The sequence below is a fragment of the Pinus tabuliformis genome, chromosome 3_2 (genome assembly GCF_031772625.1).
Source record: "Pinus tabuliformis cultivar Carrire ecotype Pingquan chromosome 3_2, CPIR1, whole genome shotgun sequence".
Lineage (NCBI taxonomy): Eukaryota > Viridiplantae > Streptophyta > Pinopsida > Pinales > Pinaceae > Pinus > Pinus tabuliformis.
Genome location: NC_142302.1, coordinates 1,128,828,895 through 1,128,846,998, shown reverse-complemented (window position 1 = coordinate 1,128,846,998; position 18,104 = coordinate 1,128,828,895). Strand labels below are relative to the sequence as shown.

General features: G+C 38.1%; 1 protein-coding gene across 1 annotated transcript in view; it reads left to right on the top strand.

Annotated features, from left to right (window-relative positions):
- Nucleotides 1-803: 803 nt before the first annotated feature.
- LOC149184643 (proteasome subunit alpha type-3) overlaps nt 804-18,104 on the top strand; it is a 109,453-nt gene continuing 92,152 nt past the window's right edge. Inside the window, exon 1 of the mRNA XM_089417640.1 lies at nt 804-989. Coding sequence (XP_089273766.1) covers nt 969-989 — 21 coding nt within the window. The 5' untranslated portion in view covers nt 804-968. The remainder of the gene's footprint in view (nt 990-18,104) is intronic.

Genomic DNA, 18,104 nt, shown 5'->3' with positions numbered 1-18,104 from the left:
ATCTCAACTTTATTAATGCATTCTCTCCCACCTTTATAAAATCAAATTTTAATAATTAATTAATTAACATAAATTCATTTTAATCCAAATTTATTAAAAACTTAAAAATAAGTCAATTCTTTCCCACTTAAAATATATAAAAATAAAATAAATTCATAGAATGATTTTTTGACAAATTTCATTTAAACGTACATTACTTTTTAAAATATAAATTTTAATATACCATGACCCATATGTTATTAAAAGTAATTAGGATGCCTTATATTAAATAATATTTCATTTTTTTTGTAAGCTTGGTAGGACTCTCTTATTTTCAAGTTTTACATGTCTATTATTCACCCCACTACGAGGGAGGGTAGCACAAGATTCAAACCCAAAATCTCCCATTCAATGAAACTTCATTCCACGAGGATCGCCACTTAAACTACCATAGAGAAACAACTTAATATTTCATTAATCCCATAATGAATATAGCTTTTTTATTCAACTTTTCACTTTCCTTGTCCATATCAATAAAAATTAAAAAATTGATAACACTCTACATAAACAAATATTACATACCACCATTTTCACATACTTTCCCAAATTCAATAAACCTAGCATAAACATATATATCGAAAAAAATTAACTTCATCGATAAATTGAACTAAATAAAACTTGACGACGAAGTCATCGAACACACCTTAAATCAAAACACTTTGTTTATAATTCGACCTTTTATTATTAAATTTTTAGGACGTTCAGAAATAAAATGAAAATTACATATTTATTTTAAATTCAGTGTGTCAGGACGCCACTGGTCTTCTTCGCTTTTGCTTTTTCCCTGTTGTTGGTGGGTGTTATGAAAGCTTGATGAACAAGTCGTGAAATCTGTGTATCTCGTCTGAATCTCGGAGCCGAAGCCTAGGAGCTCGACATCACAAAGAACTATTTTTGCCTTCACGTGCTGAGCAGATCGCAGGACCAATATGGGTAGCATTGGAACCGGGGTGCGTTTTATTTAATATATATATATTTGATCTCATTTTTCTCTGCTCCTGCCACATTTCATGCATACTTTTATCTTCAATAACCAGGACGTACGACTGAATTTATTTGCCTCAAATAACTTCCATTTTCTGGTCTCCTCTGAACATTTCGAAAAAAATTAGGGTTTATCGACTCTTAAAGTTATAATAGGTAGGTTTAAGTACGTTTAGGGTAAGCTAGGCCGTTCACTGTAATGGATAGCTTCAAGCCCCTTTGTGCTTCATACGTACTTAAATCATTCAAGTCTCCTTACACGACAAACTTAGGGTTTTTTGGCTGTTCTTGTTAGAGTTTGTTTATTGCCTGTTGGTATACGCGGGGTAGATCGTTATATATGTTAAAGTTGTTGTTACCGTAAACTCTAGGCGAGGTAAGAAGGGGTAGCTGGAACATCCTTCAATGCGATGGTTCACGGTTCAACCATTTAGAGCTATCGGTTAATTACCTGGTCAGGCAGCTCCATCTCTTACAAATATGGCATAGAGTAAAGTGCGATTCAATTCTCCAGATGTAAATATATTGATTGTTTTGTTTTCCCCGGTCCTTCAAAGCATTAGTTTATCGGACTGTACAGAGGAAAAGGGCGAATTCGTCTGTGTTTAGGCACTCGTACATCTTGGATTTTATTGGACTAGAATTTTGTCCGAAAGTAGAAAAAATTAAAATATCCTTTTGTCTTTAGCTTTTGGCCTTTATAATTGACGCGTGAGCTTTTCCATCTGCTTGTGGCAAGTTTGGTTCGCCTATAGAGAGTTTCAGACTTGGAACTCATTCTTTTGGACTATGAAGTAACATATAACATTTGTTGTGTGTTTTTTGGGTTTTCTATGGGAAATATCTTTATATTCCATATGAGGTATATACATGTTTCAGTCCTCAGAAGGACTACAACAAGGCTTGAAACTATTACAACAAAGCTCATCATGTCACTTGCCGGAATTTAATCTCGGTGGAGACAATAACAATCATTTCTCTGACCTCCTGAGATAAACCTAATTGACCATATAACATGGTGGTTGTGTTAGCATAGCAATCATTAATGACTATAACAAATGTAATTTTCCCCATATAATGGATGCATAATTTACAATTATAAAAAACTAAGGCCTTTAGCCAGATTTGGTTTGATATACAGACCAAATCTCACATTTCACAGGAATATTTTACTGCACATTCTTCCTTAAAGGAGATTCTCAAACTATGGAATTGCTTTCCTAGTTTGAAATCCATTCTTGAAAATTATATGCTTGTCTTTGTGTTGACACTTAGCTTATTGAAGCTCCTGACACATATGGCTGCAGGCATAATCATAATTACTTAATGGGCTGGTCTGAAATGCCCATTCAAAGATGGATGCGATGATTCTACGAAAACGCTCAAGCAAAAATACTTAATGCATAGATAGAATCTGAAATCAGCCATTGATAAATACAGTTATGCTACATCTACTTCATTGGGAGCAATTATGGACACACCATGAAATTTAAAGCTAAAGTTAACTGTTCCTCATAATCAGCATAGAACAATTGAGATTTTGACGGTAGGACCCATCTGCTGCCTGTAGTGACTTTCATAGGGTACTAAATTCATGATTCTTGATGTTTTGGGTACCATCAAGATTATTCTCATGTGTGGGGCAAGTGGGCCAAGTGATGGGGCTTTGCAGCTATAGATCCATGGTATTACACCCTGTTGAAGAATCTAGGGCAATTCATGGCTTAGTGATTCTTCTTAAACTTATTGATAACGTTTGTGTTGTCTTTCTCTATTTATCTTCGTTATGTTAGTGTGTTCTTCAAACAGTTATCAAAATAGAAGATCAACAATAGAACAAGTACACAATATGTTGGCTCCAAGCTAGGGCAAAACCTCTCCTCTTGAGAGTAAAACCCTTGAATCTCTTCTTATAGATGTTTAGTGGATGAATACCAAGACCCTTGACAAAACTTTGACTAAAGATTACCTCCAATATGTTTGTCACTATCCCTTGCACTATTCGGTCTTCGTTTCACAGTCTCTTGTCTTTATGACACTGCACTCCTTCAGATTTCGGCCTCCTTATACATTTGCCTTCTTATCACAGTCCACTGCTTCTCGGCTACCACAGTTCTTCACTTTATCTTGAATGACACAGTCTTTGAGACAATGTGTTGAGTTCTCCGCTATACTGGCAGTGATAGGACAATCTTATACCGAGAGAAGATAGATCATCCAAGCTTCACCGAGAGACAAGTGTCATCGAGAGATAGCTTATGTTCTGGGCTTCATCGAGGGATGACTTCACAGAGAGATATATGACTTCTCCGAGAGATAGGCTGTGTTCTGAGCTTCATCGAGAGATAGAATAGTACACGAGCTTCACCGAGAGGAAGGTATGTCACTGTGGTTCACTGTGTATTTCTTCTTTGCTTACTTCTTCAGAGATGATCCGAAGTTTTGCCTTTGTGATGCCACTTCACATATATATATATATATATATATATATATATATATATATATATATATATATATATATATATAGGTCAATGTTGACATACATTAGGCCAACATGTGAGCCATAAGTTGGGCCGACTTATCAAGGAGATCACTGTCTTCATTTAGCCGACTTGTAAGGGATAGTGACACTTGTTTATTGAAGCGTAGATCTTTGACAACATGACTTCAATAATACTTATGTTAAGACACAAAATCCTAAAGACATCAAGAAGATGTCTTCGACCTATGGTAAACACATCTTGCTCATGAAACCCATGATGCAAGGAATAATAATAATTGTTTCTTTTCTTTACATAATATTATATTTACAAGTCATAATGAAAACCGAACCTAGTTACATTTCTTAACTAGGGAGGTATTCATTTAAATGATACAGGGCTATTCATCACTAAAGAGATCTCATAAAAAGAGTCGGACTAGTAATCCATCTGTATAGAATCATGATAACCAACATTGTCACATAGCAAGGCCTTGACTAACAACTCTATCTCTTAATAGATCAGAGCACAATGTTGGTGAGACCAATGATGATAGACACCTTCATCATTGTCTCTCAAGGTACATACCCACCCGGGTGTTCACTGAGTATGACCTTCTAGGACTATTCTTATCTTGGGTCCCCAACCCTCAAAGAATATCGGTCCTCTTGCCTACTCTTATCTTGGATGCCCTACACATCCTCAAAGAGTATCAGATGCCAGATGATTACTCAATCCTCCATCCTTTCTTCAAAATGAAGACAAGGATGATGTGTCTATCTCTCCCTCTCAACTAGGGAGGATATGTCAACCAAGCCAAGCTTATTTCTGAAATACATAAGCTTTTTATTGGGTAGAGACTTTGTCAGAATGTCTATAGTTTGATCATCGGTGGGGATATACTCCAGCTTCAGCACACCATCCTGTACCAACTTTTGAATGTAGTGGTATTTGTTGTTTATGTGCTTCGTTTTCCCATGAAATACTGGGTCCTCAGATAGTCTTATACAACTGGTATTATCACAATGTATGACGGTAGGGTCCTACTTGGCTTCATCACTACTTAATGCCACTGTCTCTTGCTTTTTGCTCATCCAAGAGACTATAGAGGATCCTAGGTTAAAACATCCTCTTGTAGTGCTTCTTCCATCCTTCTTGCTTCCACCCCAGTCGGAATCAGTGAATCCTTCTAGATTTACACTTCTTCCCTTTTCATATTTTAGGCAATAGTGGATGGTTCCTTGTAGATATCTTAATATGTGTTTTGCAGCGATCCAACGCTCATGTCTTGGTTCTATTTGAAATTGGCTGAGAATGTTTACTGCAAAACATATATCTGGCCGAGTATTTACTAGATACATCAGAGATCCTATTAGTTGTATATATTTGGTAGGATTTACGCGACTGGATTCAGAGTTTCTTAACATCTTCAAGTTTGTGATCATCAAAGTAGTCATGGGTTTGCATTCCATCATATCAAATTTCTTTAGTAATTCGATCACATACTTCCCTTGTCCTAGGTAGATTTCATTTGGCTCTTGCCAAATTTCTAGACCCAAATAGTAGTGAATGAGTCCTAAATCCTTCATGTCAAATTCTGCTGCTAGCAATTTCTTATATTCTTGAATTCTTTCTTCGATCCCGGTGATGAGAAGATCGTCTACATATAGAAGTATGATGATAGGTTCATCCATTTCTATTTTGATGTAAAGGTTTGGATTTGCAGTACTTTTCTTGAAACCCAATCTTTGCAAGTATGCATCCATTCTGGCATACCATGCCCTAGGAGCTTGCTTGAGGCCATAGAGTGCCTTCTTTAATCTACAAACGTGAGTCTTCCTTTCCTTTACTTCATATCCTAATGGTTGTTCGATATAGACTTCTTCATCTATGGTGTCATTCAAAAATGCTGCTTTGACATCTATTTGATGTACCTTCCATCCCATGGATGTTGCCAGAGATATCAGAGGTTGGATTGTGGTGTACCTTGCTGTGGGAGCAAAGGTTTCTTCATATTTAATGCTTGCCTTGCGTTTGTCAATGATTCCATCGACAACGTGCTTGATTTTATATAACCATTTGGAGGTTACCACGGACTTGTCATCTGGTCTTGGGACAATTTCCCAAATTCCATTCTTCATGATAGATTGGTACTCGTCATTCATTGCATCTTTCCATTTTTGATGTTTGGCTACCTCTTCTTGAGTATCTTTTTGGTTTCTTGCTTTCCTTGAAAGTTCGTTTTGCCGTGTGACCTTCCACTTCTTGAATAGTGGATGTTAACCAGTAAGGTCCTTTCCTTCCTTCAGGGATAGTGATAGGTTCACTGGGGCCTTCTTCTTCATGGTAAGAGATTTCTTCTTCATTAGAAGCTTCCTCTTCAAACATAGGGATATCCTCCTCATGAGAATCAGATGGGAGATCCTTGGATTTTTTGAAGGCAATGCTTTCATCAAAGATTGCATCTTTGCTTACTTCTATTTGGTGTCCTTCCTTTATGTAGATTCTGTAGGCTTTGGAAGAGTTGCTATATCCAACAAAGATTCCCTTCTTGCTTTAGGATCTAGCTTCTTCCTTTTGTCCTTGGGAATGTGGATATATACTGGACATCCAAATATCTAGAGATGATCAATGTTAGGCTTCTTTCCAGTAAAGACTTCTTCAGGAGTTATATTGCCAAGAGACCTGTGAGGACTACTATTTTGAACATATATTGCAGTTTTTGTTGCTTCTCCCCACAAGAATTTTGGTAGATCTTGATCATGGAGCATAGCCTTGACACTTTCCTTTATAGCTCTTTTCTTTCGTTCAGCTACTCCATTTTGTTCAGGATTGTAGGAAACAATGAACTCCCTCTTATTCCTAGAGTCTTTACAGAAAGCAGTAAGTTCTTTGGAAGTATATTCACCTTCATTATCTGATCTCAAGATCTTTATCTTTCTTTTTGTAAGATTTTCTACCTTTGTCTTGAATTCTTGAAATTTTGTGAATACTTCATCCTTTGTTTTAAGTAGATAAACCCAAGTTTTCCTTGAATGATCATCGATGAATCTAACATAGTATAGATGACCTCCAAGAGATTTGGACATAGGCCCACATACATCAGAGTGAATGAGATTCAGGATCTCTTGAGCTCTAGATGTGTTGTTAGCAAATGGTTTCTTTGTACTCTTTCCCAGGGCACAACCGTTGCAGACTCCTTCATGTTCTTCTTTGAGATTTGGAATCCCATTTACAATGGAATTTAGGGTTGGTAGAATTTTGTAATGGAGATGGCCCAATCTTCTATGCCATAATTCACACGGGCTTATCTTGATGTGGACAAATGCTTGATTTTGAGGAGATGAGAGTTTGTATAGTCTGCCTTCTCTAACTCCAATGACTAGCTTTTTCAATGCTTGATTCTTTGGCCCAAACCACTACTTTACCATCTATAAAAGCAACTATATCTCCTTTTTCTTCTAGAGATGAAACTGAAATTAGATTTTTGTACAAACCTGGAACATATAATATGTTGTTGAGATGAATGTTACCTCCACCTTCCAACGCAATTGATGTTGATCCAATTCCTTTGACGGGATAGCTCTTGTTGTCACCAAGCTCCACTGAGTATGAAGATTTTCCTTTAGACAAGGTCTTGAGTTGCTTGTGATACCCGGTCATATGCCTTGAAGCTCCACTGTCTATTACCCATATGTTTTCATCTTGGAATGTTTTGGAGAGAGCTGAGAACAATCCTTCATTTCTTGAATCTTTTGGATCTTGGGAAGAGAAGAATTTACTCCATGCTGTTTTGAAGTATTGCTTGATTAGTCCAGCGAAAGATGAACACTTCTTTACCAACTTTTCTATGATATAGTTGATCTCCTTCATGCCCTCTTTGAACCATAGCTTTGATACCATGTTGAAGAATCTAGGGCAATTCATGGCTTAGTGATTCTTCTTAAACTTATTGATAACGTTTGTGTTGTCTTTCTCTATTTATCTTCGTTATGTTAGTGTGTTGTGCAAACAATTATCAAAATAGAAGATCAACAGTAGAACATGTACCCAATATGTTGGCTCCAAGCCAGGGCAAAACCTCTCCTCTTGAGAGTAAAACCCTTGAATCTCTTCTTATGGATGTGTAGTGGATGAATACCAAGACCCTTGACAAAACTTTGACTAAAGATTACCTCCAATATGTTTGTCACTATCCCTTGCACTATTCGGTCTTCGTTTCACAGTCTCTTGTCTTTATGGCACTGCATGCCTTTAGATTTCGGCCTCCTTGTACATTCGCCTTCTTATCACAGTCCACTGCTTCTCGGCTACCACAGTTCTTCACTTTATCTTGAATGACACAATCTTTGAGACAGTGTGTTGAGTTCTCCGCTATACTGGCAATGATAGGACAGTCTTATACCGAGAGAAGATAGATCATCCGAGCTTCACCGAGAGACAGACGTCATCGAGAAATAACTTATGTTCTGGGCTTCACCGAGGGATGACTTCACAGAGAGATAGATGACTTCTCCGAGAGATAGACTGTGTTTTGAGCTTCATCGAGAGATAGACTAGTATATGAGCTTCACTGAGAGGAAGGTATGTCACTGTGGTTCACTATGTATTTCTTCTTCGCTTACTTCTTCAGAGATGATCCAAAGTTCTGTCTTTATGATGCCACTTCATGCATTATATATATGGGTCAGCATTGACATACATTAGGCCGACACGTGAGCCATAAGCTGGGCCGACTTATCAAGGAGATCATTGTCTTCATTTAGCCGACTTGCAAGGGATAGTGACACTTGTTTATTGAAGCGTAGATCTTTGGCAACATGACTTCAATAATACTTATGTTAAGACACAAAATCCTACAGACATCAAGAAGATGTCTTTGATCTATGGTAAACACATCTTGCTCATGAAACCCATGATGCAAGGAATAATAATAATTGTGTTTTTCTTTACATAATATTATATTTACAAGTCATAATGAAAACTGAACCTAGTTACATTTTCTTCAACACACCCTTTGGAGAAGTATAAGTATAAGGGTGAGTGATTCATTCTTGTTGTCTTATGGCTTGGAAAGAGAGTCGAGAGAGCTTGTGAAGGGTCGAGAGGGCTTGTGAAGGACTAGAAGTGTTAAGAGGGCCAAGTGAGCCAACAGGGGTAGAGGATCAGGAGCAAGAGGCTCCTAAGGTTGAGTATGGACCAAGAACACCAACAATAGGGACATACCTTGTAGATTTGGAGGCAGAGCGAGATGTTCCTTTGAGCTCTAATAGGAGAAGGTCGAGTATGCCTCAGACCTTGGAGGGCAGAGAGCATGTGGTGGTCGGCAAGAGAGCATCTTGTGGAGGAGAAGGCCGAGTAGGCCTTAGACCCCTTGAGGGCCAAGAGGGCTTGTGGAATGTGGCTTGGCAAGAGAGTCGAGTAGGGCCAAGAGGGCCTAGAGGGTCGAGCAAAGCACAGAGATGGACAGGGGCACGAGACATTGAGAGAGAGATTCTCTAAAGTAAGTAAGAGATTTGCATGAGTAATATTGCAAGTTTGTTGTGAGTGAGATGCTCAGTTATGCAGAGTCCGAGGCTGGAGCACGAAGTAGCAAAGGAGATCCAGATTAGCTAGATCAAAGACAATTATGGGGCTTGATTTGCTGGATCAGATTCAGGGTAATTGTTGTATATGTAATTTAAAAAAATTGCGATATTTTTTGCAATTTTTTTATTTCAAAAAATCGCCAAAAAATTGCGATCTGACTAGAAAAAATTGTGACTGGCGGAAACAACGAGTTTTAAGAGCCGATTTTGGGTTTTTTTTGTCATTTTTTTTAGACAGTGGGCAAGTTTGAGAGTTGAGGAGGAGAGGAAGTCATCTACAAAGGAAAGAGAGGAGAAAAGCGAAAGAATTGAATATGCCAAGCAAGAAAAATTCGAGTTTGGACCAAGTTTCATCAGCAAAGCGTGGTTTCCAGGTATGGGCACCAAATTTGGCCTTTTTTTTTGGTTTTTTTCTTGTTTTGCTTGGGTTTGTATAACCATTGATGTTCAATGGTTTTTGAGTGGGATTTGATTGTTTTTTTCACTTTTGTTGCATAGAGTGGAGAGGGTTCATTTTGGTCAAAAATGCAAAAACTTGATTGTTAGATTTATAAGTTTAATTTCTTCTTGTGCTTTATATTTTGCATCATTTTTGCTTGGGTTTGAATGTGCATTTTTTCCATTATTGTTGCGTTGAGTTGAGGTTTTTTTTTTTTGTTGTTGTAAAAAATTCAATGTGTTGTATGTAAATTTTTATTTTTATTTTTTTTAACTTGCAATTCTTCTTGTTCCCTAGGTTCAACTTCAAACTTCATCTTACATTAAAACTCAAGAGTTCAACAAAGTTACAAACATGCCAAACCCTCTGTGGGAATTTAGTGAACCTGATGGAGGGTTTGACAGATCAAACTTGACTTGCAAGTTGTGTGGGCATCATATGACGGGGGGTATATAGATTGAAGTAGCACTTTGCACAAATTTTGACATGAGGTTGGGCCTTGCACCAATACAAATCTGGAAATCATCCTAAGATCCCTCAGATCATTGGAAGAAATAGAACAAACCAAACTGTCCAAGTCAGATCTGAAGAGTCAACTAACTGGGAATAGAGTGTTATGAGGTGAATATGAGAGTGGCACTGGTTCTACTTCAGCATCAGTATCTACAACTAACCCTGTAGCTGCATCATCATATTTTGTTCCTAGAACCACGTCTGGTTCACAACCACCTATCTCTTCAATTATTACAAAAGAGGAGAAAGAAGAAGTTGACAAGTTGTTGGGCAAGTTTCTTCTTTGGAGTGATATTCTTTCCAACGTTGTAAGGAATAATCCATTTTTCCATCCTGCTGTTGATGCTATTGCAATTGTTGGCCCAGGGTACAAAGTCTCTTTTTATGATGACTTTAGAGGCCACATTCTTCAAAATGAAAAGATTGATTGCACCAAGAGATTGGATGAGTTTAGGGCATCATGGGCACACACAGAATGCAATGTGATGTCAGATGGTTGGACCGATCAAAAGGGTAGAAGCCTTATAAACTTCTTGGTTAATTGTCCCAAGGGGACAATGTTTATGAAATCTATTGATGCATCTGCACATATCAAAGATGCACGATTATTATGTGATTTGGTAGATGTGTTTATTTTGGAGCAATGTTCCACCAAGTCTCCGGGACGGGGAGACGTGGGTGCGGGGAGACGCACAAAGGGGACGTGTGGGAGAACCCTGAAATTTTAGGGAAATTTAGGGGAGACGGGGAGACGTTGAGGTATATATAATATAATTTTTAATTATATATATTATAAATTTATATATATATATATATGTATATAATTTTGAAATTTTCATGTTCATATTCATTGTTCAATAATGCTAATTCATCAAGATTCAATACCATAAGATTCAATAATAAAATTCAATATGAAATTCAAATATTCAAATACAATGTACATTGATCCATATCATTCATCAATCATCATTCTATAATTTACATTGAAAACCAAAATAATAACTGAAACTAACATATATTCCAAACAGTTGTTTCTATATGATTAAATCAAAAAGTTATAAATAAATTCTAACTTCTAATGTATCTGACCAACCTCCGCTATTTCGCTTTGGTTTTCACTAAAAGAATGACGATAGATGAACCACATACCTGTAATCTTACAATGCTCTTAATTTGTTCACAGTCTAGAGGTTGGAAAACAATATACTCATCAATGCGATTCATGAACTTACGGCGGAATGTCGTTTGAGCCACTTCCATAACCCTGTTCTTCATTCTCTCATACAGTTCCTCTTTTGAGCCAGGTTCATCATCAAGCCTACTTAGAATGTACTGAGAACCAATGTTTGAAGTCATAATAATGACAGTGTTGGTGAAGCTTACAGTTCGACCCTGAGAATCAGTGACCCTTCCGTCATCTAAAATCTGAAGTAGAATATTGAAGGCATCTGTATGTGCCTTCTCAATTTCATCAAACAGAATAACTGCATAAGGCCTTCTACGTATAGACTCAGTCAACTATCCCCCTTCTTCATAACCCACATACCCTGGTGGTGCTCCAATCAGCCTTGAAACTGCATGCTTCTCCATGTATTCACTCATGTCAATCCTCACTAGAGCTTCATCAGTATTAAATAAATAGGATGCAAGAGCCTTAGCTAATTCTGTTTTGCCAACACCTGTTGGGCAACGACTGCTAAGTGCTAACAGCAAGCCGCTGCGTGAGGATGCGCTGAAGCTCTCGTGGGCGCAGTGAGAGCAGATGGAAGAAAAAAATGCGTTGAGGTAAGAGCATAATGAATGGCGGCAGAATGAAAACTTGAAAAGTGGAGTTAACCCTAACTTGTTCATGTAATTTTTTATTTGTAATTGTTAATTTAGTTTATTTTTATTTTTTATGTTTTTTTAATAAATTAATTTTCATTTTTTTATTTTTATTTTTGGTTTATAAAGGGTAATTAGACAAAAATGAAGGGGGGACGCCCAGAAGAACCCCATTTTCGGGGGACGCCCAGAAGAACCCCATTTTTGGGGGGGACGCCCAGAAGTACCCCTTTCGGGGAGTCGAGTCTCCCACATTGGGGAAACGCACCCCCTTGCGTCTCCCCGAGTCTCCCCAAAAGGGGGACGTGGGGAAACGCACCCCCAAGAGTCTCCCCGTCCCGGGTGCGTGGGGTGCGAGGGGTGCGCGCACCCCACCCTGGGGGACGCGTCCCCGTGGAACACTGTTTTGGAGGTGGGTCCAGAACATGTTGTCCAAGTCATAACGGACAATGCTGCAAATTATGTTGCTGTTGGCAAGATGCTTATGGAGAGGCATCCTACTTTATTTTGGACACCTTGTGTTGCACATTGCATTGATTTGATGTTGGAGGACATAGGAAAAATTCCTTTTGTCAAAGATATTGTTGACTCATAAAAAAGCATTACAAAATTTATATATAATCATGCATTTGTGCTTCATTTGATGAGAACATTCACCAACAACAAGGAGTTGGTGCGCCCCGCCATTACACGGTTTGCCACCAGTTTCATATCTCTTCAATCCCTCTTGAATTTTATGTGGGATGTGAAGAGAATGTTTCTTTCAGATCAATGGCGTGCTTTGGCATTTAGTCGCAAACCAGAGGGAGAGGCCATATGCAGATTAGTTTCATACCAGGAAAGCTTCTGGGCGGGAGTGCAGGAGGTGTGCAACATTACTGAACCTTTGGTAAAGGTTCTTCGATTAGTTGATGGTGACAAGCCCGCAATGGGCTACTTGTATGAGGCCATGGATAGGGCCAAAGAATCCATTCAGACCTACTATGATGATAAGGGAGATGAGGGGTTTCAGAAACAACTCCTCCTATGGGAAGTGATTGATGAACGATGGAACAACACACTCCATCGTCCCATTCATGCTGCAGGGATCTACCTGAACCCCGCATTTGCTTACCCTTGTGGGTTCTTATTTGATGTTGAGGTCATGGATGGATTCTTCACCTGTGTTCAGAGGATGGTGCCATCTCTAGTGGAACATGTAGAAATCTCCAAAGAAATGGAGATATATAGGATGGCAGGTGGCACATTTAGTTTTGACATGGCTGTGGTTGATAGGAAGACTAAAATGCCAGGTATTTTTAGTTTGTGTCAAATTTCATTCTCTTCAAGTTCATAACTTCATGCTTCGCTTCAACTTTCAAATTTCATTTTTTTTTCTTATGTTTATCTTATTTGTAATTTTGTTGTATATGCATGGCGGATAAGCTATGGTGGCAGAGTACCCAATCTGCAAAGGCTTGCCATTCGAGTGCTCAGCCAAACATGTAGCTCCTTAGGATGCGAGCGCAACTAGAGTGTATTTGAAAAAATACACACCAAGAAGCGCAATAGGTTAAAACTTAAAATATTCCAAATTTCCAATTAATTTTTTGAATTCATTAAATAATATTTTTTTATAATTATTATTTTATGACCCTTGTACAGGTTGGAGTCCCAACGACTTAATGACATGGTCTATGTCTACTACAATCTTTGATTGTGGGTGAGGCAACTTGAGAGGACACTTGATATGGAGGCCATCTCATTGGATGGGATTGACACCATTGCTGCATGGAGGGTTGAGGCCGAGAGGCCTCTCATGGAGTCTGCTGCTGATTGGTTAGAGCAGGAGGTAGTGGAGGGGGTAGAGGAGGAGGAGGAGCAATAGGGGGAGGAGGAGGTGACACCACCTACCTAGGCTACCCCTGCCACCAGTAGAGGACGTGGTCTACCTCTTGTAGCTCCTAATTTTTCAGCTTCTATAGCACAATAGAGTCCACTGCCAACTCCACCACCATCTACATCTAGAGGGAAAGCTATTGCATTTTCTCACAAGAGGGGCAGAGGAAATCAATAGTATTAATTATTTGGTTCATTTCATTGTACATGACATTATGACTCATGACATGATTCACTGTTATGTGTGATGTAGCACTGGAAATGGTGTTACACATCATATAATTAGTTTTTTTTATCATATTTATGTGTCAATGCTTTATTTTATGTTGTAGATGCTTTAGATATTAAAAAATTGAAAAAAAAATGAATATTTTTGTATTTGCCAATTTTTCCCCATTTTTTGTTGATTTTTCTGATTTTTTCCCCTTGCTGACATAATCCTGATCGCGATGTTCACAACGTTGGTAATTTCCTTGAGGGCCATTGTCACAGTAAGGGAGCCTGGGTAGGTTTTGAGAAAGAATTTAATGAAGAACTGTTGATTGGGAAAAACTTGTGTGTAATACGTTTACTGTGCATGATCCAATTGCTAGTTTTATAAGTTACACTGTGCATAATTTGTTTCTAGTTAGACACATCTGTGTATTTCAGTTAATTAGTTGGGTTAAAGTTAATTTGAGACTGTTACTAGATCTGTTGTGTGTCTGCAGCGAATCTAGTGCCCAAAATCTAACAATGACTGCTTTCTAGGGCTTAAAAGAAAAGCCCTCTCACCATTTTAGTGCATTGTATATCGCATTTTTTAGGGTGAAAAAGTGGAATTGCTTGATGTTGCATACATGAGATTCATACGTGCTTTAGCTTGCTGGTGGAAAAAGATGATAAAATCGTCTTTAGGCATAACCTTAGTATCCACTTGCTTCATATATGCCTGGAGCTCACTTTGAGAATAGACATTCCTATCCCCTCATGTCAATCGATTGAACCTCTTACGACAAATGAGGGAAAAAATTGCAAAATAGAAAGGCTTATGTCGAGCTTAGGGATTATTAGGCTCGAACCAGTGTTCCATTGGAACTCATGCCCCAGGGTGGGGGGCATGTTCCCCACGGTTCCCACACTCTCGGGACGAGGGGGAATGTTTGGGGAAATGTTTCCTCGCATCCCCCTTTTGGGCAAACTTAGGGTGATGCACAAGGGAAATATTCCCCAATGTGGGGGATGTGTTTTCCCAAAACGGGTGCTTGTGGGAGTCCCAATGTTTTAAAAACCGGAACCAGTGACTGGACCGATCCACCTAATGAATCGGGTTTCGAACCGGAACCAGTCGAACCAGGATTAGTCAGGTCTAAACGAACCGGTTTTGAATAAATACATTAAATAATTAATTTTAATGAAAAAACTATTTTTAAGATTTAAAACCATGATTCCAAGCCAATAGAGACAAAATATGCAAAGATTTCTCATTTATATACCATGTAAAGCTGAATATATCGAAATGGCACCGAGTGCAATACATATCATCGACAAAATACATAAGCAATGAGGCTCTAAATGGCCTCTAGAGTGCAAAAACAAAGCCTACAAACTATGGGGCCACTGGCCTATGACAAGTCTACATATATGATAATAGTGATGAACATTATCACTTGAAACTTCTCATCAGTCATCATGATCAAACTTAGTTGGTTGAGTCTCGACTCCTAAACTTTGCAACTGCTTGAGTCACAAACTTCTCTATTGGTTCATTGACTTGAGTCTCAAACTTCAGAAGTTATTCTGCCCTAATATGCCTTATTGAGTCATTTGGTGCTTCACATGGCTTTACATGGCCTCCTATCCCAACCAAGTGTTGCTTGAACTTGTTAATACCCCTTCCAATAGATTTTTGGCAATATTTGCAGATCATTTTGCCATCAATCATATCACAATGAACCCATGCAGTATCCTTGGCTTTTGGAGGCATGATGACTACTACTTAGCTTAAACTCTTTGTTGTTCCACTACTCTAGTAAAAACTCAACACTCTCCAAGCTCCTAATGAAACTCACAAATACTCCAAATGAGATGTGTGAGACAAATGAGAGGGAGAAGGGCCTTTTAAAGGCTTGGAGAGGGTGTTTTTGGAGGGATAGAACACTCACTTTCCCTCCAAAACACTCTAAACGCTTGGGAAAAGGCGCTGCGTGGGTCCTCCGCAGCCCTGGCAGCGAATCGGCCAGTTTGACCACAAACCGGCCGGTTCCATACTAAACTGGCTGATTAGGTCATTTTTTTGGCGAAATGGTGGGTCAAAGCGGGTTTTTCTGTCGGTTTGACCCGGTGGGCTTGCTAACTGGCCGGTTTGACTAGTTACCGGTTCAGACCGACTGGTTTTTAAAACACTAGGGAGTCCACCCTCAAAAGGTGCTAGGTGTCTTTATGAGTGGGGAGGCCTAATATTCAACCCTAGAGCCCTACTAATGCTATGTAAGTAATGTTAAATTCTTAAAGTAAAAGTTTTTTACTTAAGATTTTCACATTACCATTAATTGACTAGGGAACTTTGAGAGGATTTCCTTCATTGGATTTCATATGGAGAAAGTAGAATTTTAGATGTCACTCAAAATCCAGCGGACTTAACAGTTTTCATGATTTCAGGATTGGGGGGATTACAATGTTTCCATTGGATTCTATTATGTATGAGGGTATGGAACTAGCATTTAATCAAGAGCACCAAGCCCTTTGTGTACCTTGATGTTGGTGGCATTGGTTATTGAACTCCTTTGTCATGACCTTGTAAAATTATACCCATCACCCAAACAAAATTGCACCCTTGCTATATATATGAGAAACTTTTGCATATTTGTGTATAATGGTTTGGATTCATATGGATTCACATGAATATTTACTTATTTCTTTTCAAAATTTGAATATTCATGTATTTTTTGGTCGACCGGTTTTTTGTTCTTTTTTTTTTTTTTAAATCCAGTTCTTAGTTTTGGGTTTGACTGATTCAATCACCAATGTGGTTCTGATAACATTGATTCATTATCCATTATCCATTTTTAATTTTCAACTTTTGAGTCTTGACTTTAGATACTGATGATCTTAGACCAAGTCTTTGACTCGTCACTTTTTACTATTTTTGAGTTTGAGCAATTTCAATTTACTATTCCAGTCTCTAGACTTTAGTATCTACTGTTTTTAGATGCTGATGACCTTAGACCAAGTCTTTGACTCGTTACTTTTTACTATTTTTGAGTTTGAGTAATTTCAATTTACTATTCTAGTCTGTAGACTTTAGTATCTACTATTTTGCTTAGTACTAATCAGATTCTAGAATAATGAACGATGAATTTAAATCAATGTATGCAATATTTTACAATTTCTATTTCACTGAATCATTTTTGATGTATGAATCAATATATTTCATTATTGAATTTGAATTATGATATATATATATATATAGAGAGAGAGAGAGAGATCCCCCCATCCCCCTTGAATTTCCCTAAAATTTGGAGGTGCTCCCACACGCCCCCCCTGTGTGTTTCCCTGTTCATGTGTTCTCCCATCCTGGAAACTTGGTGGAACAATTGGCTCGAACTGATGATTCCACCACATCAAGGTGACTCTCTATTGCTGATCATACCCCTTTCCTGCCCTCACATGGAAGAATTGATTGTATAATATGGTAACTAGCTTGGTAGATTAAAATTAGTTGAGGAAACTGAATTATTAATGGTGATGGATAATGATGAATTCATTCCCTCATCTGCAGAATGAAAGTATTTTTAATGTATTCTGTGTCTTTTATAGACAACTAGTGCTCTTTATCATACAAGTTACCCTCACATGTCCTTCAATCAATTCTGAGAAAGCAAAATGTGTTTTCAGATGCGTGTTGCATGAAGGATAGTACTTGGTTCAACTTAATATAGACTAGATTTGTTATAAGCCATTGTCACTGAAGTGCATGAAAGCCACTGCAGACATTTAAAAAATCAAAAGGCTACCCAGTTTGAGCATTTGATGATTAAAGTTGCAATACCTGGCACAGAACACGTAAAGAAATTTAGTGAAGTCTAGAGATACAGTAAATTAAGATATTTTGTTGCAACTTTGCTTGCTCTAGCATTTGAACTTGATTTCCTGCAACTGCTACACAAATTTGTGATTTCCTGTTTATGCCTAAATACAAACTGATTCATAGCGACATTCATATTAGCACTTCTCTTGCCATATGTGTCTTGGGCCTTGACTTCTTTATCAATACAAGCCCAAACCAAAATTAAAGTTCCAAGCTTTACCAATGGAATTACGTACCATGAACTTGAAACTACATAATCTTTCTTTCCTCCATAAAAAATGAACCCGTTT